At 33.4% G+C, this 22,733-nt stretch overlaps 2 protein-coding genes and 1 long non-coding RNA gene across 8 annotated transcripts in view; 1 reads left to right on the top strand and 2 right to left on the bottom strand.

The window, feature by feature from the left end:
- LOC147837961 (uncharacterized) overlaps positions 1-5,974 on the bottom strand; it is a 42,810-nt gene extending 36,836 nt beyond the window's left edge. The window contains exons 1-3 of one of the 5 annotated variants that reach the window (XM_087309308.1): positions 5,855-5,953; positions 5,602-5,750; positions 1,779-2,176 (exon numbers count right to left, since the gene is read on the bottom strand). In XM_087309308.1, coding sequence (XP_087165434.1) covers positions 1,779-1,912 — 134 coding nt within the window. In that variant the 5' untranslated portion in view covers positions 1,913-2,176; positions 5,602-5,750; positions 5,855-5,953. The other 4 variants (XM_087309311.1, XM_087309307.1, XM_087309310.1 and 1 more) reach the window with 4 other exon arrangements.
- A 345-nt stretch (positions 5,975-6,319) lies between these two features.
- Positions 6,320-13,205, bottom strand: LOC147837960 (protein YAE1 homolog). Of its 2 annotated transcripts, none has more exons than XM_087309317.1 (3): positions 12,948-13,205; positions 12,606-12,857; positions 6,320-7,178 (listed from the first exon to the last, which is right to left on the bottom strand). In XM_087309317.1, the coding sequence occupies exons 2-3, from the start codon at positions 12,665-12,667 to the stop codon at positions 6,749-6,751; spliced, it is 492 nt and encodes a 163-aa protein (XP_087165443.1). In that variant the 5' UTR covers positions 12,668-12,857; positions 12,948-13,205; the 3' UTR covers positions 6,320-6,748. The 2 variants fall into 2 exon arrangements, with proteins under 2 accessions (XP_087165443.1, XP_087165442.1); XM_087309316.1 differs by having other exon boundaries at positions 12,606-12,727.
- A 2,730-nt stretch (positions 13,206-15,935) lies between these two features.
- On the top strand, positions 15,936-21,577 carry LOC147837959 (uncharacterized). Its single transcript, XR_015524798.1, has 3 exons — positions 15,936-16,517; positions 16,612-16,665; positions 18,994-21,577. It is a non-coding gene; the product is annotated as an uncharacterized LOC147837959 (long non-coding RNA).
- The last annotated feature ends 1,156 nt before the right edge of the window (positions 21,578-22,733 follow it).

The raw sequence follows: 22,733 nt of genomic DNA, 5'->3' as shown, positions 1-22,733 counted from the left end.
TCTCACTGACGTCCTATCAGTTTTTCCGCAATCTTTTCAGTTCATAGACAAGAAAATAAAGACCTAAAACACAATACTTAAAGGAGCACTCCACTTTAATTATTTTTAAATGGTCTCAGATCTCCAGAGAGCACTCTTAGCTTAGCTTAAATCAGATAAGACCACTAGCATTTCACACACACAAAAAAGAGTTTTAATTTTCCCATTTAAAGCTTCACTCTTCTGTAGTTACATACTACTATTACTCTTATTCCAGAGTTTTAATTAAGGCACTTTGCTACCCTACCATGGCTGCAGCAGGCTTAATGACATTATGTAGCGCTGTTACCTAGCTGGGGACTATTTTCAGATGCTGTGTAATATCATTGTGCCTGCTGCAGCTGTGGTACAGCATTAAAATTCCTTTATTATAACACTGGAACGAGAGTATTGTTCCAGGTCATATATTTAGGTGAAATGAAAGTATTTAAGGCCTAAAACTTTGTTTTTTGAAATTTAAAACATTGTGAAGGTAACATCGGATGAAATGTTCAGGGGGGGTTTGTTTGTTTGTTTGTTTGGCAGATATTTTGTATTTAGCAAAAAAAAAAAATGTAAAAGGATTTTGACACGGTTAAAATTGTGTATATTTACTCCACAGTTGAGACATGTAACAAAAGTAAGACACTTTTCATTAAAACCACAAAGAATCATTTCCACTCATGCAAAACCCACTTCAAATGTTATCACTCAATGTAATGGGCGTTATCAGTGGTTATCAGCTGATAGATATGGGCCTCTAGGGGCCTTCTGGTATGCCCAGAAGGCTGTTATTATCCATCCACATGGTTAATCAGCTGTACTAATAGCGAAGACTCCAGATCTAGATCTGTTTTTACATTACTGTGACGGATGGGTTTAGGATTAGGGTAGGGGTAGACATTAATAAAATACAATTAACGGGAAATGTAATAACTAATATAAAATATTCGCTTATGGCCACAGCCGTACGTAATCTATAGCTTATTAACCATGTGGATGGATGATAATAGCATTCTGGGCATACCAGTAGGCGCAGAAGGCCCCTACTGGCTCATATCTATCAGCTGATAACCACTGATAACACCCATTTAACCGAGTGATAACATTCGAATCGGCTGATCTTTAAGTGCAGGGACACACCAAGTCGACACCAAACAACTAGCGCAGACCAATACCAGCTGTGTTGTCAGCTTGTGTATGGTCCCATCTGGACTAAATAGCTGCACCTGAACACACCAAACGGACAGCAGCCAACTGAATCAAGAGTGCACGTTCTCTGTCTGCATGAGAGGATGTGTCTTTCTGCAACCTTAAGAGGCTGTAATCTGTATTCTCATTCAACAAAGAGAAACCTAAAGATAAATTGCACACAGCATTTAGTACCATCACAGTTATTTTCACTTAACACAGAGGGATTTGCTTGTGCAAATATGTCTGATTATCTAATAATCTATATCATTTGCAAATATTTGTGAAAAGTAGTGAAATTACAGCCAGTTTTTTTTTTCTTTTTTTTTATTGTTTACTTGGTTATTTGATTACAGTTTTTGTTCTCATGGTCTGATTCAATGCTGAATAACCAATCAAAGCACTCTCTAGATCAATCAACTAGATGCATCAATAACCTGAAGAGAGGTGTGGAACACACCAGTCAAACAAGTCTGACCAATGGACGATCGTTGGCTTGGTGTGTCCCAGCCTTATGACTTTGGAAATTATGAAATAACCTGAATTAAAAAGACAATTCATATATTTACCTGCACTCCTCATCTGGACTGGTGCAAACTTCTGTTCCAGTCTTTGATTCAGAGCTGGGCAGTAAACCTTTAGTTTCATCCTCTGTATGGTCACATGGGGCTTTTTGTCCACAACAGTCCAAACAGTTCCCCATATTGGCACAGAACTCAGTGAAAACTTTTAATAAATCCACTTTCACTGGGTCTAAAACCAAAGTATGTGCAGTTATCTAGCGCAAGCCGCTTTCACTTCCAGAGGGTTAGCCATATACAAATATTATTTCTCCAGACGGGATCCTACATGTCTTGTACAAATACATTTGAGCAGTGTCTGTGAATAAAATCTTTCGGCAAGACTAGTCCAGCTGCAGGAGCAGACTGTAAACTGCACTTCTTGGTATCTGGTCATCTGTTCAAACCTGTAGATGAAATCACAAAACTCTTTATTAGTCTGTACATTTAAAAAAAAAAAATACACACACACACAAAAGCAAAAAAACAAAACTGACATCACATATTTACAATGATAATCATGATTACAAATTTACAAATTAAAAAAAGAACTATTCTAAATGTAATGTTATTTCTACAAATTATTATTGCTTTTATTATGACTTACTAATAATTATAATAAGCTCATTAAACTGTAGCTAAATTAAAGACAAAATTTGCCCTAAAAAGAAAATTGTCAATAGCTGGTCACTATTCAGGCCCAGATTGGCTAATCGGGAGGACCGTGAGAATTGGGTCAGCCGGTCCGTTTTTTGGCCGCAAGAGCCGGTGTCCTTTTTTTCATTTATTTATTTATTTATTTGACTATAGCCTCACACTTTTTATTTAATATTTTGCCGCAGTTCTGCTCTTTTTATTTATTTTATCGCAGCCCCGTGAGCAAAATGCAGCCTGCAGGTTAATGATGACAGCTTTAGTCATTTTACATTTAGTCATTTAGCAGACGCTTTTATCCAAAAAAAAAACAGCTGCACCTTAGTGAATACAAGAATTACAATAATTAATATTAATGAATATTACACATGCTCAAAGAAAATCAGATGATGAACAACATTAATAAATCTAACATTACTTGATCAGAAATATAAAAAGGGGAAAAAAAGTTTAGGCCAATAAGCCAAAGTCTTGCAAGTAACAGTACAATGCTTATTTTTTATGCCACACGTGCCAACATAACAGCGCCATTGTGGTCCAGTGGTCAGCATATTGTGTTACGACGCCGCCGACCCGAGATTGAACCTCACCTAAATAATAATACTTTTTTTTTGTGTGTGTTTAGACATATAATACTGTTTGGGTTACTTACATAGGTGTACATATTTTATTTTTATGTGGAAGTTCAAACCTCACCTAAATAATAATACTTTTTTTTCTCATATTTTGGTGTTAAGACATATAACTGTTTGGGTTAGTTATGTAGGTGTACATATTTTATTTTTATTTTTTGTGTGACCACTGTTACAAAGGACTGGATATCTACAAAGAATTTTGCACCGAATATACATTCAGATATTGCAGGAAAGGACATTGTGATGTTTTAAAGAATAGTGTTGGAGATTTAGCTACCCTTTAATGTTCTCATATTTATGAAAAACATTTGAAGTTTTAAAGCAGTTACATATGCTCACGGACACAACCTCTCATTCTTACAACTGAAAAAAAAGTGTACTTTGACAAATGAAACTACGTTTTTGTATCTTAAGTATACTAAGATATTGAACCAGGCTTTGATACAACTTAAAATTTTTTCTCTATTATGGGTTTTTGAAAATGACCCTCCATGGTGTTGTTGTGTAACAAATCTAAGTAAATGAAAACATCTGAGGTTTAAATCTGAAAGTTCACCATGGTTAAAGCTAGAATCGCTCCAAAAAAGTGGACTCAGAGTCGTTTTACTTTCGAATTTTTAGCTGTTCCGTCGTGACGCCTAAATGTAACATTGCCCAGGGAAAACTTGACCCTCATAAAAGTCCTTTTACTGATGACTGCTACTGTTACCTAACCTAGCAGGATTCGCTGGATGTTTGATCAGCACCAAAGGCTACTGATGTATGGGACTTTGTCACACAGTTTATTTAAACCAGCTTCTTCTTCCTCAAAACCACCTGAAAGTGTGATTAAAATGGTTGCCTCATTCTTCTCTAAAGCTTACAAACTATGTATTGTGTGTTTTATTCGCTTCAAGCAGCTTGTAGCTCTCTACTTATCTGGCTATGGGGTTATTTTACATTGTCTTCTAAACTGCATAAAAACACAAGGTGAGTCGTATCCAACAAATGTATGATGGCTAAGTGAACTATTTTCAAAATATTAATGTGATGAATGTGACAGTACTGAGAACATTAACATAAACCTGAATTTGTAGTCATTTTAACTATTAGACACATTGAATCCCCTGATTACTGAATTAAAACAATCGCAACAAACTGTATGTTATTGTTTTAAAACCTTTTAAAACATTTACACTTATTCTGTTCTTTTCAAGATTTAGATTTAAGAAAATCTGATGGTGTTGGGATCTGACGGTGTTAACATTTTAGCTATTTCTTTCACAAACCATAACGGAGCTTATGCATAGTTGCCATTGTTTGTTCCCTTGAAGCAAGCTGCTAGTGCAGCCAGTTTCAGAGAAAAATCATTTCCTCAGAAACTGGAGGACGGTGTTGTTCATATATCCTGATTGTGACAGGATATTTTACCATTAGCATTCTAAAACTATAAAACATATATAAACCTATCTGACACTGATGTACTTTGCAGAGGTAAACTGTGGCAAGGGGTCCTTTAGAGTGATGACTACCACTTATAACTTAACACTATAAAAACAATATAAAACAACATAAAAATAACAATTGATATAAGTGTCTAAATTGCTAATAACGATATAAAAAACACCATACAGTGTTGACATTAATTGCAGACATAACTTTAAAATCATAACATATGTCATTGTCACAGAACATTAGTTTAATATGAGATGTTGCTATTGATAAAAATGTTTGATGACATGACTAACTCTTCTCTGTAGAAGCACTGTTTTAGATGTAGCAAGAATTTGCTAAAATAAAGATAAACATCAATTCTAAAAGAAAAAAAGGAATAGTTGTGTTAAATTGATTATTAATGCACTATTTGCCCCATGTTCCATGAATCAGTGATAAATACTGGTTTTACTAGCTATAGGATTCAATCAAATGACAACTGATCTGACTGAAATTTAGGGTCATAAAATAATGATTTATAATTTCATCTGAAGTCAAAGCATAATCTGAGCTGTCTAAATAATAGTATAAAAGAGTTTGCACTAAATGGTTAACATTTTTATGCAAATACGAACTAATCTGACGACATTTTTGCTTAAATTTGTAAAAGTGTCATACATTGTCTATCTATACACTCACGTTTGAACCACTTTCAATAGTTCCAGCTAAACAGGTTGTTGCTAATTACTTCTTTCAGTTTCACGAAGACATTGATGTTCGCTATCCTTGCATTCTTCCTTATACGAGTTTTAGTGCGTTTATTTGTTATGGTGACAGAGGGTGTATAGCCCAGCATGGCACAAGCGTCCGCAGCCTCGGAATGATGGTTGTTGACAAGACACAGTTGCAGCACTTTGTCCAAAACACATATTCGAAGTGCTCTTATTTCAAAATAAATTAAATTTTAAGAGATTCAAATACAAACTGAATATATTTTTTACTAATGTTCAAAGGTTTGGCGTTAACAACGTGAACTGTCAACAACATCACGTGTATCTGTAGGCTAATCAATATTGCACATTTATCTTTATGTCACGAACGCTAAAATATATAAATGCCATGATTCCTACCTAAATCTGAAGACTTGTCCTTTCACTTCTCAATAGAATCGTCCATTTTTGCGTCCAGGAAGATCGACGTGTATTAATGACTGTAGTTTCACTTTCCGTCTATGAATATACTCCCCACAGGAACTCATTGAACTGCAAGCTTTCTTGAACTGTTAAAAGTAAGTTTTAATCGAATAAGTTGTTTTAACTGACCAATAATATGACTTAAAAGTAGCCCAGGGAGTACCCTTATTTGTTCTTGAGTTTTGCTTACATGTGAGAAGCAGTGCAGTTTCAGATTAAAGGAATGTAGTGAAATCTGATTCTAAAGGTCTCCACATCCATTAGCCACATATTATCCACACAGCACACAACTATATCAACCCCGCCGGTCAGAACTAGGATTAGGAAAGTTATTATAACTGCTTTGATACATTTAACTAGAACTGCACTTTCACTACAATTAAGCTCACTTATTTTCTGGAAGGGTATAGACTTTTCCTCATAGATTAATGTTCAAAACAGGATGGTTTATAGATTACTAATAATTCTGCTGACATTTCTAGAGATGCAACCCGCTAAACAAAAATACACACACATTAGAAATCGTGCCCTAGTTATTTGATACCTGACCCATGCTCCAAGCTGCTTAATTTTGTTTATATAAATACATCATATAAATCAAAATGGCTAAATAAATAGGATAAATAGAAGCATAAATAAGTTGCTACACAACAGCTTGCTTAAACGAATCGCTTTATTGGGTGGTAATTCGCTCAGTTTGCCCATGTATGGTGGAATTAAAATGAATCACTATACAAAGTTGAAATGTTTTATTGCAAAACATAGATTTCTTATCAACTCATTGCATTTATTTTTTTTATCCCTGACAAGTGAATAAGGATTCAACTGTTCACATCATATCACACAATTCCTCAAAAGGTCTCAAAATGCTCAGCGTTGATGATAGTGTATGTAAAAAAATGCAGAAAAATCAATCACAGTGTAAAAAATATATAAATAAACTCCCTCAAGTACTTAATCAGTTTGAGTCAACTGATGCACAGGCTATTTTCTTTCCAAGAATATGCTGTTTGTTTCCTGCCCACACAGGATGTTACTCAGACGTTATGCCGCAGTTATTAGCAAATGCAATCCTGAATCCACTTTAAGTGTCTATGAGCTGCTGAATGTGCAGTTTTAATTCTTCTGGAAGCCCGAGTTCTGTTACCAAGTCCAAGCAGCGTTTCTGCAGCTCTCTGAGACTCTCTCTTTTAGAGAAAGAACCATGAGGGGGAACTCCTGGGGAATCTTTACTCTCTGCTCTGACGTCACAGCATTCACGATTCGCTCCATCTCTCCGACAACAGTCCCCATCATTTGAGCATTTAGATTCTCCACCCTGGTTGGTTTGCTCAACATTTAGGTCCTCCATGTCATCCACCATCTCAGTCACACTAGGTATAGGCCTCTGCTGGGCTTTCCTCATGGCTTCCACCAGTTCATCCTCATGCGTCTCCAATCTCTGGAGGAGATCAGTGACAGAGGCTAACTCGGGGCTTTCAGGCAGCTGAACCTGACACCAGCACCGCAGCGCACTGTGAAGAAGAAGAATACAAATACAGTGTCAGAAACAACAGAAGACTGAAATGAATAATCTTAGTATTGTAGAATCACCAAATAGAAACAACTAAATTATTGTCAGTGATAGGGCTGCACGATATTAGAAAACTTTAACATTGCAATCATTTGTATTTGTGCGATCATTACTGCGATATAATTTCACCACATGACTTCGACATGAGATCGACATGAGTGCATCTCCATAAAATCTAATAAGCAATCTATAAACTTTTTGGGGTTCCCCGACACATTTTCATTGTGTTCGGATAGCATAGTGTGAGTATGCCCTAAGTCTTTTATCGTTTCCCGAGTCTAACGGTTTTCAAGTACAGTAATTGAATGATAAAATTAATTCAATAAAATTTGTTGTAGTAAGGGCACAAATGGTACAATTTCTTATACCTGAATGCTTTTAAAATCATTATACAATCAGAGGCATCAAAAACACAAGTGATAAATTATAAAACAAACTCAACATTGCATACATCCTGCAACGTGACTATTGCGAATGATCACATTGTAATCAATGTTGAAATACTATATTGTGCAGCCCTACGTTGTGATATCAATATTGAAACGATATACTGTGCAGTCCTACGTTGTGATATCAATATTGAAACGATATACTGTGCAGTCCTGCGTTGTGATATCAATATTGAAACGATATATTGTGCAGCCCTAGTCAGTGACTGATTTTCTTTAGGCTCACACAACTCTCTTAAATACGTTTAAACAAAGATTTTATGCTTGACAGCTGTGGCTGAATGATATAATTATTACAGCGTATAAAATATTTGAAGCTTTCCTTATAAATGTTTTTAATTTTCAGTTGAATTTGAGTTTTAGGATTTGTTCACACTTGTAGGTATGTTGAAAATGATACATATAGTCATGGTTTGCTAAGCATCTACACTGTAATTTTTGAGTAAAACAGATTTTATGATGTGCATATTTTGTAACAGACATATAAACCAAGTCAATACTGTGTGCAAAAAAAAAAAAAGTATTATTAGCAGGGCCAGACATAACCTGTGGACATTTTTTTGCTATTTATGCAGAGAATTTTGTACAAAATCTGCAAATTTAAGGAATGATTTTGGGAGTATAATACCTAAACACTTAAAACAAGAATTAAATAGTAAGAACTTTTTAACTTATAAGGTTTACCATGCAAATCTAATTACAGCCCCTTATTTGTTAAACAAAGCAACCTTTTCATGTAAAACATTTACCAAATGACAGAAAATATTTCTTTACAAACAGTATAGTAAACAAATCGTTTAAAGATGTGCATATTAGTAAATAATATTACAGAAATTAAAATAAAACCGAAAAAATATACAATGCTCAGCATATACAAGTACACCCTGCACAAATCTATCATATTTTGAATCGAAAGCTATACAATATTATATTTGTACATATACAGATTAGATTTGTCAGTACTGAAGCCAAATGTGGAGCTTATTTAACAAAATAACTTCGATATCAGTCCAAAAACTAGTAAACCCAAATTTATAAGTTATAGAAAAATATTAAATACAAATTTAAAAGAAAAAGAGGAAATTGTAAAAATTTTGTAGGGTGTATTTTTATTTTTTTTGCAATATTTTGCTTGAAATTAATTGTATTATCTTTTAATTTTTAAAGATGTTTCGTGACTAAATTTGTTTTTAAATAAATATATCCGTTTAAAAAATCTGTTTTGTTTAAATTTTCCAAAATACATTGCCTATGTTCACGGAAAAATTTTATAAAAATGTTAATTTTCAAAATGGGTAGTACTTATCCCCATCCTGTCATCCTGAGCACTGTACATTTACACATATTTACATAGTAAATAAACAGATTCAACAATAGGCTAAAAAAAATCTGTCGAAATCTGTGGATTTCCAATGTGGTCTACTATTGTACATGTGATGTTGATTTTGTTATTGTTTCCATATGGTGTAAAGAAGTGAAAACAACACTAGGATTTCCTATTAAGCGACACACAAAGATTTGCAGCAAAGACACCATTCATCGTCATCACTGCCTGAACTGAATAGTAATGAGCAAGACACAGACAAAAATCTGAGGGCAGGTACACTTGAAGAATTTTGTCCTGTTGTTGGTTTGTTTACTGTTTTTTTTAAATCTGTGTTTTATTCATATTTCAGACCCACCAAAACAGAGTTTGTTTAAAATCTGACTAAGCCAGCTGAAAAGGCTTCTTGTTTAGTTGGAGAGCAGTGTTCAGTCACACACCACTAATAAACAAGAAGTGGTAGAGAGGAAGTCAGTCATTTTCTGTGTTCAGAATGCATAGAATGCAACCATCTGACTGGACGTAATGTATTGCAGTTAAAACTGTAAGCTTCAGGATAAAAATACCAGAGCATTTTGACTAAATGTTATTAGTCCAAATGTTATATGTTATAGTTTATTATTATAATATTCCATTTTCCATATCTGTAATGCCTGTATTTTGGCATTTTTTGCAGTCCACTTAGAATCCAACATGGAAATCAATGTTTTTTTTTTATTTTTTTATTGGCATTGAAATTGGCATTTTATTGGTTTTAAAATTCAAATGGCGTTAACATGCCTGTGTTTTAATTTCTGTAATAAATATGGCTGTCAAGCCAGGATCTTGATTGGGGGTATGTTGTTTACATGAAGAAATCTGTTACAAGTTAAACAAAAATTCTAATAACAATTATATTTTGAATTTAAATAGTTTTTGTCTTGCGTTTACATTAATTTTACATTTGAATAGCCAAAATTACAAGTTTCAGTGTTTTAAATGCGATTATTTTTTTTAAAAAGGTGCAATTTAATTAGTTAATTTTTTTTAATCGATTGACAGCACTAATATATATATATATATATATATATATATATATATATATATATATATATATATATATATATATATATATATATATATATATATATATATATGTGTGTGTTTGTGTGTGTGTGTGTGTTCATATATATTTTGCACAAAGAAACACCCTCATCACATTCTCTGTGAATGTCTAGATTTCCCCATGTGAGTGTACAGTATTTCATCACAATAGGTGTAAAAAGTGTTTAGCAAAAAAGTATTCATAAAAGTTAATGGTAGAAGATTTTTATTGTGTGTGTGAGCATATGTGTTTGAGTGTGCCTATAGTCAGTGTGCGAATTAAACATTGACCATCAGCGGGGTCAAATTTTTTGGTTGTTAGTTTGTGTAAGACATCCTTCAGTCATTTATGTATTCATTTAAAATGACATCTAATTTATTAATAAAACATATTTAAGTTTTCAGTGTTTTGAGACATTTACATTTAGCAGACGCTTTTCTGACCTACACTATCCTCTGATTAGCTATTTCAGAGGTTACTGTAGGTCAAATTATGTGTCTAATTTGACCTTACTTTCAGGCTTTGTGTAGAAACAAACAACTATTTTACAAGAAAACAGTCTTGTAAACACTTAGGGCCCTATCATACACCTGGCACAATAAGGCACAAGATGTGTTTTCCCCAACGTGTTTCTATTTTGTTTTCCACCATGTTGTTTAAATAGCAAATTCATTTACGCCACTTTGTGGACTCATGGGTGTTGCGGTCTAGAAAAGGTGTGTTGTGCGCATTGTTGGTGCGTTGCTATTTAGAGCAACTAAAATAGACAGTGCAATAGTCCAGCTAAAAGCAGGTCCAAAGTCCAGCTCAGAGCGCTTTTGTTATGCACCTCACTTACACATTGCTTAATACAGCAATACGCAATTTTTTTTAATATATGTAAAGATATCTAAGGAATAAAATATTACAAAAATTATTATTTTCTACATGAATATAAAAACCACTGCCTCCATGCCTTCTTCGTCACACATTATTTTTTTTTTTAGTTTATTGACAACAACTTGCTTTTGTATAGTGTTATTATCAGTAGAAGTTTTTATAAGCATATTTATATATTTTTTTTTTTTATTAAAAACAAGCTTAGATTTGGCCACCTGTCAGAATTTGGACCATATGGAGCACAGCATGTGTGTTTGGATATAAAGTGACCACACTTCGTTATTATTGCTCATTTATTCGTACTGAATTTAGAAATAGTTTTGAAACAAATATCTGCGCTTGAACAAAATGAATTATGTAGGCTAATGTATGTCTGTGCATAGAACACCGTTTCCATATCCATGAAAAGAGAGAAGTGAAATTAAGGGCCGAATGGAGGAGGGTCATTCTTTTCCTTGCGCTGCAGATGCTCTGTTTAACTGTTTTCTCGCTAGTGAAGTGTTCAGTTTTTTTCAATTACAAAGTCCGTCATACAAATAGCAAATGCGCCATGGCGTGACGCAACTGACTCTTAAAGGGAATGGGAGACGAGATTCCGATTGGTTTATTCTCAAAACACACTCATAGCACATTAGGAGATTAAGCACAACCCTATTAAACCATGCGCCGCAGTGCAGTACGTATTTTACCGTCCTTAAAACTGCAAAAGTGAATTTGGACACGGCCTTAATGCTTTTGCACACTGTGCTTTAGACTTTGTGCCTAGATCGTCAAAATAGAGCCCTTACGGTGTCTATCGGAGCACTAGATCTGCAGTTTCAATCTGTTAAATGAATGTTTATTCTTGCATAGACTGATTAGCGCTAATATCCATTCAAAATGGTATTAACCATAAAAAGGGTGGTCAAATGCATATATTTTATTATTTTATTAAATATTATTATTTAAAATACAGATCAGAGAAACAATTTTTCAGTAATAAAGGGCTTACCCCCATATATCTCGTTTTCATGTCCTTCAGGGGGGGATCTAGCATAAATTAGGGGGGTCAATCCCCCTCAAACCCCCCTGTAATTTGCACCATGCCTATAGTTTATTTGGTGTAAAAATGTTTTTTTTTTTTAGCTGGCGGTTCACAATTGTACCCTAAATATGAACAGTATTCATGAAAACAAGAAGATGTGATTCATTTTTTATAATGTTGGTGTCATTTTAAAAGAAGTCACCAAATTTTGGATAAAATTTAAGGTTTATTTCTCCTGTTAAAATGTATTGAAACTGGCAACATTTAATTGTTTACTTTAATATTTATAATTAATGACATTCATACTTTTGACTACCAGAACATTTTGAGAATGTAGTTACAATAAATTAGCCTTACTTCTGCAATTCTGTTGGCTAGTATTGTTGGTTACTCTCATAATTATGCCATTGTTATGTGAATTTCACATAACAAATATGTATAATAACAGTAAAGTATAATAATTAAAATAATTTGTAAGAACTGCAAAATTAAGTATCACTCCTACTAAATGTATCTAAAAAGCTGTCTGACTATCTAAAAAGTCTCACTGACGGTGTACTAAAAGAAACCTTGAAATAATGACAAATAAGACAAAAGCACCTACTTACCTTATGATTCCTTTGAGCTGACCGATGACTGTCATTTTAGTGGCTCCTTCTCTGTATCCCATGTTGAAACCAGCCTGTAGTGACGCTTCTTTCCCTGCATCAATGCCTTCTCTGAAACCATCCTGACAGAAAACCACATGGCAGTCGTTTCTAGACTGCGCTGCTTTCTCTTGCTATACACCCTGATTGTTGCTTTTGTCATCGGTTTTTGTAAAGACTTACAACCAACATATGAACGGTCTCATTTACATTCTAATAAAATAATAGATTTTAAAAAAGGATTTCAGTACACACAACGATTTAAGTAAAAGGTTCGACGTTCATAAAGGACTGTTCACATACCTTTACGCGTTTTTCCATGTTGTATTTCCATTCTTTGTTCTGCAGACTAATATCATCCACATCCTCGTCGAACACTTCCTCGCTAGAAGCCACTGATTTCAGCCACGACATGATGTTACCAGTCAACGAATGGCGATGGTTAATTTCACTGACAGCGAACTCAACCTAAAGAAGGCGTCCGAAGAGTAAGAGATGCTTGTTTCGGCCTGTGACAGGAACCATAAACCATATTCACATCCACGTGGTCATGTGACTGACGTCATTAGAGTGCATATTAAGCGCTTTTCTTCTTCTGGTCGCTTCTGGGCTTATTTGCTCAGTATGTCGCCCCTGCTGGTCTGCCCGTGAAGAGCATGATTTTATTTAACCTGTGACTTCACAAACGTTTAACATAATACTTTTGTGTACAATATCCTGTTCACATTTTTACATTTTAAATTTTTAATTGTATATTATCTGTGTTTAATGATGTTGACAATGTTTTAAGTTACAAACTATTTATGAATCTCCATAACTTCTGCAACTTTCCATATTTAATACCTTAATAAAAGCTATTGCAGCTGGCTTAAAATAATAAGCCAAAAGTTATCTTCTGTTTAATAAAGCTAGTAGTGATATTCCAGATATTTGGGTTGCATTGATATCTTAGATCGGAAATTCATTCATTTTCTTTTTGGCTTATTAGTCCCTTTATTAATCTGGGGTCGCCACAGCGGAATGAACTGCCGACCAATCCAGCACACATTCCATGCAGCAGATGCCCTTCCAGCGGCAACCCGTCACTTGGAATCACCCATGCACTCTCATTTACACACATACACAATGGACAATTTGAGTAAACTGATTGAAACCATTTAAGTTCAAAAACTAATCCGAATGAGTACTGTGAACTTAATCTAGTTGAGTAAACGGAGCAATTTTAGCACAGTAAAACCCAATAAATAAAGAGAACTCAAACCAATTGAGTACTGTAAAACCCAATAAGTAAAGGCAACTCAAACTGTTTGAGGAAACCGATTGCTACGAATCATTTGAGTAAAAAAACAAATCTATATGAATACTGTGAACTTACTTCATTTAGGTTGAAGTCATGTGGTATTTAATTAACTCATTCTCTTTAACACAGAGTTTAAAACTCTTTTAGATTGAGTAGAATTAACTTTTAGTAATTTTTGACGCTTATTTCATTTGATAAAGTGGACTGTTAATCAGGTTCACAAAATATTTCAACAGAAGAGAAGAATTACCCCCAGAGGTAAATTCATCTGGGGTTCCTTTATATAAGATGTGAGCTGGAGAAAGGCCTGGCTTTGGGCAAATAAATTTGGTATAAGGTTAAAGAGATTCATTAAGCCTCCACAATTTCGCTCAAAATTTACCCTGTCAATTTATCTTCATCAAATATGCTGATGTTGATGCGTCTTGTTCATTTTGTGGATTTGTTGAAGAAACAGCTCCCTATTTCGTCACCTTGCAATTATAAGGTTTTATCTTCTGAATAATTTTGAGATATTGAGCTTTAAAGTTTTTGCATTCCAGCAAATGTTATGTGTGTAACATTTGTTTTTTTTAATAAAAAGTCTTAAAATGTAAACAAGTTATAAAAAAAACATCTGATAATGTAAATAAGTTGTAATTTAATAAGAATATGTCAATAACTCAATTTTAACAAAATTAGATAGTCAGATAGAACCTATACTTCTACTATACTTCTTCTTATACTTCTTATGTGGCATAACAAAAAGATTTTGGATTGAGTTAAGTTTCTATGTTTTTAAGTTTACAAATTTGGCACACTTTTGTCCTCAGAGATATTTTTTTACTTTAAAATCCCATTTTTTTGGTCTATTGAATACACTGTTAACTTTTTATAATGCAAATGTTTTTAAGCATAAATTACTTAAATCTCCTTTGTATTTTTCCCTTTTTTTTTTGCTGAATTTGACTCTCACCTTCTCTCTCTTAGACTAAAAATAAGAAAAATTGCTAAATTTTTGACACATCATGACAACCTTTTTAAGGACACATAAACCCTTGTTGATTTATATTTTCTCTATTTTCTTGTTCTTGTTATTATTTCTTTTACTCTGTATTTACAATTAAGAATTGTCATATTTCCCTGTTAATGTTAAGTTTGACATTACAAAATGTAAATACGATTGAAATAAACAAGCTAATCAAAAAAAAAGATAAAAGAAAAAAAGCTGTGTCAAAAATGTAAATAAATGCAATAAATAATAATAAAAAATGTAAACAAACAAAAAACAAATTAGATTAAAATGAATAATCCAATGTGATGTAAATGAATAAAACATATATTAAAATAGGCATATAAATCAATAATAATGTATAACATAAATTTACTACAATTCAATAGAATATTATTGTTATTATTATCATTATTGTTGTTATGATTATTAGTATTATTAGTATTTAATAATAAACTATACAAATGGCTTTTTGTATAGGTATATAAATCAATAATATTTAAGACCTATGTATAACATCAACTTATTGCAATTCCCAGTATAAATAGATTATTATTATTATTATTATTACTATTATTATTATTATTATTATTATTATTATTATTATTATTATTATTATTATTTATCAGTAAACTATATAGATGACATTTTGGTATAGGCATATCAATAATATTTAAGACCTATGTATAACATAAATTTATTGCAATTCCCAGTATAAATAGATATAATAATAATAATAATAATAATAACAATAATTATAATAATAATAATAATAATGAAAAAACCTATTGAGATGCGTTTTACATTTTAAGATTATGAAGTCCTAAAAAGGCAACTATAAAAACTGTACTGTAGTATAAAACCGCTAGATGACGCTAAATACATAATAATTTGTGTTTGGTTTCGAGAGGGGGTTGAGCTGATGATCTGTCCGAGTCCTCTATGAGTTAGCCTTGTTGTAATGAATCGACCGGGGAGCCAGAGCACCCGGAGGAGACCCACGTGAACACGGGGAGAACATGCAAAGTCCACAGAGTAATGCCAACTGACCCAGCCGAGGCTCGAACCAGCGACCTTCTTGCTATGAGGGGATCGTGCATTGCGCCCTGTGATAATATATCTATAATGTAGTTTTTTTTAAGGACAAAAATACAATTCTGCTGCCACATTAAATAAATTAAAACTGAAATTGCATAAGGAATCAGAGCAGAATGCGAATTCAAACGTCTCGGTCAATAGCCAATAATAAGTGTGAACAGTTTATCGGAAATGAAAGAATCTGACGATGGTCATTAGACAAACAATACATGGAACAATTTAGATTATTGAAAGACCCATTAAATCAATACTTCAAGTGTCAACATCACTTAAGCAACACCACTTTATTTCTCAAAAGTGTCATGTTTAATGAGAAATCTAATTAGTTTGGCTTGTCGAAGCTATTATGCTACATATGCTAAACAGAGCGGTTATTATAATGTGAAGATGAATCCACCTCGACAGAACTGTGACCTTTACAATTATGCTAATTAAAACGCTTCATTCATCTCCACTGCTATTTTGGGAAAGGGATAATTTTCAGGTATGCAACTTTCAAAATGAGTCGTTTGTCATCCTGGTGCCTTGCACAACAGTGAATAGTGCTTGATCCTGGTTATAAATTATGTCTCATAAAGGGCCCAATTTTTACAAGCCGGTGTGATGGTTCAGACAGTGAAGTGGCCCAGCAGGTGAGAGTTTTATGAGAAGAGAATCATCCTCTGTTGCCCAGTGGGTAGAAATGTATCCATTTAGGGTTCTTTTCCTCACCGTTAGCACTTTGTTCAGTGCTGATATCAGTGTGGAAAATCCAAATTCATCACAGGTGCCGGGAACCCTCAGGAATCCATGGTGAAATTTAATTGAAAAACCACCACAGAGTGATGTTACTCTGTGGAAAAGTTAAGCAGCTAAGCAAGTTTCAGCTTATAGAAGACTTTCAGAAAAGAAGTAACAGAGATTATGACATTTAAAACGTAAATGTACTATTCATTTCTTAATAAAAATGTATCTATATTTAAATAAGTTGTATAGGTATATAAATATAATATATTAATTATAAATGAAGGAGAATTAATTCTAAACTTGGCAGAAAATCAATATGATTCATTAATATTTGGAATAGGCTTAAATAACATTCATTTATACTGCATGTTTGATTTTAAAGAGTAAGCATTTTTTATATTAAACATTTATAAATACGCAAATAATATATTAGTAAATTATGCATCAGGAAACAATTTAGGTCACACTTTAGAATAAGGTTTATTTAGCTAATGTATTTACTAATATGAACTAAGACTGACCAATATATGTACATTATTTATTAATAAACCAAAAAACAGAAATGTGTGCACATCTGAGATTCTCAAAGGGAGGTGTTCGATCAAAAACACAGTGGAAAAAGTCCAAAGAAAATCGGCAAGAGGCCACTTTACCTCTCAAAATTGTTTTTTATTGTAACTATTAACAATGACAATAATAACTGTTACAATAAACGTTTTTGAGAGCTAGTGCTGCAGTGTGCTGGTTTTCTTTTTACAAAATCCAAAGTAAAATCCAATTATAAAATTAGGTCTTTATTTTTAGATCTTGTCATTTAAAATCCATCTTCTATTTCTTATTGGAACAACATTTTTAAAGATATTAAATGGTTGTATGTTTGGTCACTCCCCCAGAATTAAAAAAAAAAAGTAAAATTAAAGAAATGTTTTTTTGTTTTTTTTATTCATAGATTTTATCCAGTAAAACAATTTTTACAAAAATTCTGAAATGCCATTAAAGTCTTGTTCTTTCTGTGAGACTTCTTCTGAGTCTGTTGAACAATTTCTTAATTCAACTTTTTGTAAAAACCTCATTTAATTATTAGAAAGTTTTATATATATATATATATATATATATATATATATATATATATATATATATATATATATATATATATATATATATACATACATAAATGCAAATATACTCAATGTAAGCTAAAATTTGTATTTTTTTAACAAGAATTGGAACTGTACTTAAAAACCATAGTTCACCAGTCTAATAACAAGAAATTAAAACGTATCAAACATGTGCTTTATTTAATATTCTGCATTAATTTGTATTATTTTTCATGTGCCCTCATTTATATATTTATTTTTGTTTCTTTTTCTTTCTCATTGTCTTTCTTTTGCTTTACCTTTATTATATTTATTTAAAATTGCCACACTTCGCTTGTTGCAAAAAGTAATATTTGTATGGCATGTACTTCTGTCTGTTTGTACTTCCATCTGTTGTAATTGCCTATTTTGATTGCAGTAAAAAAAAAAATGTTGTTAACATGAACAAACAATGACTAACTTTTATTTTCATCAACTGACCCGAACAAAATAAATCAATTCATGAATAAATACTTTAACTTATGTTTTATGCATTGTTAGTTCATGTTAATGAATACATTAACTAACATTAATTAATGGAACTTTATTGTAAAGAGGTATTATTTTACCTCAAGATTGACTTTCAAAAAGCATATTCAATTATAGATATCTAAGTTTAATTCAAATGGGCATATTTTGTTAATCTGTTTGACTCAGTTAATAGGTACAGTAATTATAAATAATGGTAAATATTAAAATGTATAAATAATCTGACACATATTCATTTTGGTATAAGAACTAAAAAAATTATTCACTCACTGTGTCTTTAAAAATTACTTCGAAAATAATGTCTACATATATTTGAAAACATTTTAAAATAAATAATCTGATTCGTCTTTTTTTAGGTCAGTTTCTATGTAATAAAGCATGTATTGATTGTCTGTTTATTTAAATGTTGAGTAAAGTGTTTGATAAAGGAAGTATAACAGTAGAAGGGATTGGCTTTACTATAATATTATAATTATAATATGCCTACATAAATAAGTTAAAATGAATGCATATAAAAAAATATATAGTTCTAACACTGATTATTCTTTTAAAGCATGTTATCTTCTGGAGCAATATTTAGTTTTTTTCCTCTTCATCTTTTGTACTCAGGTTCTGGAGATACGCTACAAGTGATGACAAACACATTACTCTCATCAATATTGCATTTTCCCTTTCTTTCCTGCGCACCACAGAGACAAAGAAAAGAGGTCCCTGCTTTATTTTAAGATGGGCTATTCTTCATCTCGCGCTTTAAGGGAACACACAGGAGAGATGCAGCCAGTGGACAAATGCATTTCACCTTGCACAGAGTGCATTTGCAGGAGCCGGACAACAATGGCCCAGAGAATACTCGGGAGGACCGCGGCGAAGGCCTGAAAATGGATTCCGAGGGGCCTGCATGCGGATGCCAGGCTTTCTGCCGCCACACCTTCCTCCAGCACGGCGCTCTTGCTTCCTCGCTCTCTCTCGCTCGCTCTCCAGGAGAGCAAAACAAGCAGCCGGGGCAATCACCTGACACATTTCCATCCAATTTCCACTGCCGAATGTGTTCATTTTCGGCCCTAATGGCATGTCATTTCAGCGGAGCCTTTGGTCAAGAATTAATCCTGGAATCAAAACAGATTTTCCGGGGAGCAATCTTCCATCAAGTATTGATTTTTTTACACTCACAGAGCCTGTACTCCCTAATTTAACCTGACAGCACACTGCACAATGGACTAGAGAGCACCTTGGCGACTCGCAGAGGGAACTCTCTTGCGTTTTCTCTTTCTCTCTTGCTCCCACTTTTCACCCTCTCACCCCCCTCCCCCCTCCTCCCCACCTCCACCTCCTTTTGAGCAGCTTTTCAAAAAGTCAGAGAGAAAAGGAGAATTTCCAGGAGAGAGCTTTAAAAACAAAGGACTTTGCGATGGTTACGTGCAAGGATGATGGGAGATGCAGTCACTGTTTTACCTCTAATTATGCTTTCAAGCGCACCGCGTCTGAGGCGTGGAGCAGCGAGAAGGGCTCTAGGAGAAGGAAAAGAGGGAAATTAAAAGAAAGAAGAAAAGGGGGAAAGAGAGAGGAGTGTTTTCCAGGGGCTATCAGGTATCATTATGGGCCTGTTGACATCCAGGACTCTCTGTGCAATGCACCTCTAAGATTTTCTCCTCCTCCTGCAGCCATTTTCTTGCTCTGAGTGGGTGAAAAGGGTTTCATCAGGGCCTGGAGTGGAGAAGAGGGGGGACAGGAGAGTCCGAATGTTCAGGGTGCAGCTGACCACTAATGAGTGGACCCTCCTGAAAGGGCTTCCAAAATCCACTATAGCCTCAACCTGTCTCCTGGCAGAGGTTTTCCAGCTCATTTTGACACTCTTGTTGTTTCTCGGTTGACACAGAGAAGTCTTTAAAGTGATCCCTAATGCTGTTTTAGTGACTTCGTTAAATCTAAAACTATGTCATGTATAATAAAAATGACGTGTGCTAAATTAAAGAAATATTAAAAGGGATTGTTTGCCCAGTAAATAAAAATTAACTCATCATTTACTTACCCTCGTGTGGTATCTAGACATGGGACGATAGCCGTTTTGAAGGGACCGCTGTTTGGAAAAGTCAATGTTTTAAACCGCCAAGATTTTCTGTTATATCGTTCCTATATGTAAGTATATGTAATATTTTTGTTTTACGTTTTATTTCATTTTTAGTACAACAGTATCTCCAGCAGAAAAGATATCCAAAGTTGCCATTTTAAATTGTAATGAAATCTGTGATTCATTTGTATTATTTAGACACGTTTACTGTTCCAAAATATTTTAAATGTTTCTCAAAATAAAATATATATTGTGTTTAAAGGGGGGGAGGTTGTTGTTTTCTACCCAGACATTTAAAAAGAACATGTTTTGGAGCAGTAATCACAATGCGGTGAAACCATGTTTTATCGGAGGTTATCATACTATCAGAATCCTACCGGCCCATGCCTAGTCGTAACCATTGACTTTGATAGTAAGAAATGGTTACAGGCTTCCAACAGGAAAATCTATAAGTAAATGATGACAGATTTTTTAGTTTTGGGTGAACTATTACTTTTAAGATTGACATGAAATGAAAATGTCATATTCAGTAAGTCATAAGTTAAACTTTTAGTCATCATTTGCTCACACTTTAGAACAATACATTACTGTATTGTCAATGCCACATCATTCTTTTTCATACCTCAAAAAGTAATGTTAAGGATGTGGCTGACACATTATTTAAATGTACAATTCACACTCTTAACAAATCAATAACTAAGAATAGCTTAACAAACTACAAATTAGCTGCTTATTTTTAGTAGTAATAGGGTTTAGGTAGATTTTGGTAGGATTAGGGAAGTAGAACAAGATCACTTTATAAGTACTAATAAACAGCTACAATCTTATAAGCAGGTGATTGTTCCTTAATCTAAAGTGTTACCAAAATATCTAGTTTGTTTTGGTTGTAAACAATGGCAGTAAATATTGACAAGCATTACACTTAAAAAAAAAAAAAATCAAAGATTCAAACGAATGGTCCCATGGAAGTGTCCTGGGACTGCCGGTTGCAACCCAGGCTCATTCTGATAACGTACCCCTACATTTCTGGAGAGAGCAAAATATGTCCCTGGAGCTATGTTTTTTTTATTTTTATTTTTTATTATTATTGTTTTTTTTTTTTTGCAGTTTTACTAAGCAATCCAGAAAAAGAAAGAAAAAAAGCCTGATTTTTAACATGTTTTCAGAATTTACTTTATTCTCCAACCCATGTACAGAATTTATTAATCATAGTTCAACATTCAGTGGTGATTTCTTAGAAAATGTTTGGGGAATTTCAATAGACACCTGACAAAGATCAACTCAAGCAGGTTAATAATATGTGAAGTTGTTGATACACTGTAAAACCCAACAGTCAACTTTATCAACTGAAATGAGTGTACAGTAGGTGAGAGTTCAAAGTGACTATTACCGCCGCGTTATATACCGCCGCCGTTTGAAATAGGAGCCGCTTTGTTTTTACTGTATGACCGCAGTTTGTGAATGAGCCGCCAGGGGTCGCAAAGGGACGGGATGCAAACCGACAGAAATAGCCCACACAGCAACCTTAAATATGCTATTGTGCTTGTAAATGAGATTAAACAATAAGTCAAAGCCTTATAATTCCTTTATTAATCATTTAAAATTTGTTAACACGATTTATTGTTATTCTAAACTTTTTAAGTGCAAAGAGGTTGCTTTCACTTTAGTTGTCTTTCATTTCTTCAATTCTATTTTCCAAAACGAATCCTCTTTGCACTTAAAAAGTTTACAATAAACCAGGTAAACAAATTTTAAATGTAAGTTGAGGTGATCGCAAGTTCACAACTGTGAGGTGATGTGCTCTACCGGCAGGATAATCTATATTATTTTGCTGTTTTTCATATGCGCACGTTTAAGATTTGAGATAATAACATTGCCATGATAGTCAAAGAAATCAAAACATTATTTTCACCCCAACGCAATTTAATCGGGCACTGAAGGCTAATAACTTAATTCTTATATTTGCTTTTTGACTTCTCACCATGTATCTTTTCTACAGCATAGTATAGTGTAAGAGCATGTCTATTACCAGAAAAACTAAATTAAAATTATATTTTAATTGAACACATCACATCACACACAGTAAGCTACGCCTACAGAACAGTCTGTTTAGCATTGTGAAAAGGCAAAGCTGAATATCTGTGGTTAAAGTGTGGCGGCACAAGGAACACATTGAAGTAGTAACATCTGTAATTAACTCAAAATTTACTAAAAGTTAATTCTACTCATTTGAATAGAGTTTTAAAATTAGTGTTAAAGGTAATGAGTTAATTAAATAGCT

Source organism: Danio rerio, chromosome 24, assembly GCF_052040795.2.
Source record: "Danio rerio strain M-AB ecotype USA chromosome 24, GRCz13ab, whole genome shotgun sequence".
Lineage (NCBI taxonomy): Eukaryota > Metazoa > Chordata > Actinopteri > Cypriniformes > Danionidae > Danio > Danio rerio.
The sequence above is the reverse complement of the archived record's forward strand: the minus strand, read 5'-3'. Positions and strand labels throughout refer to the sequence as shown.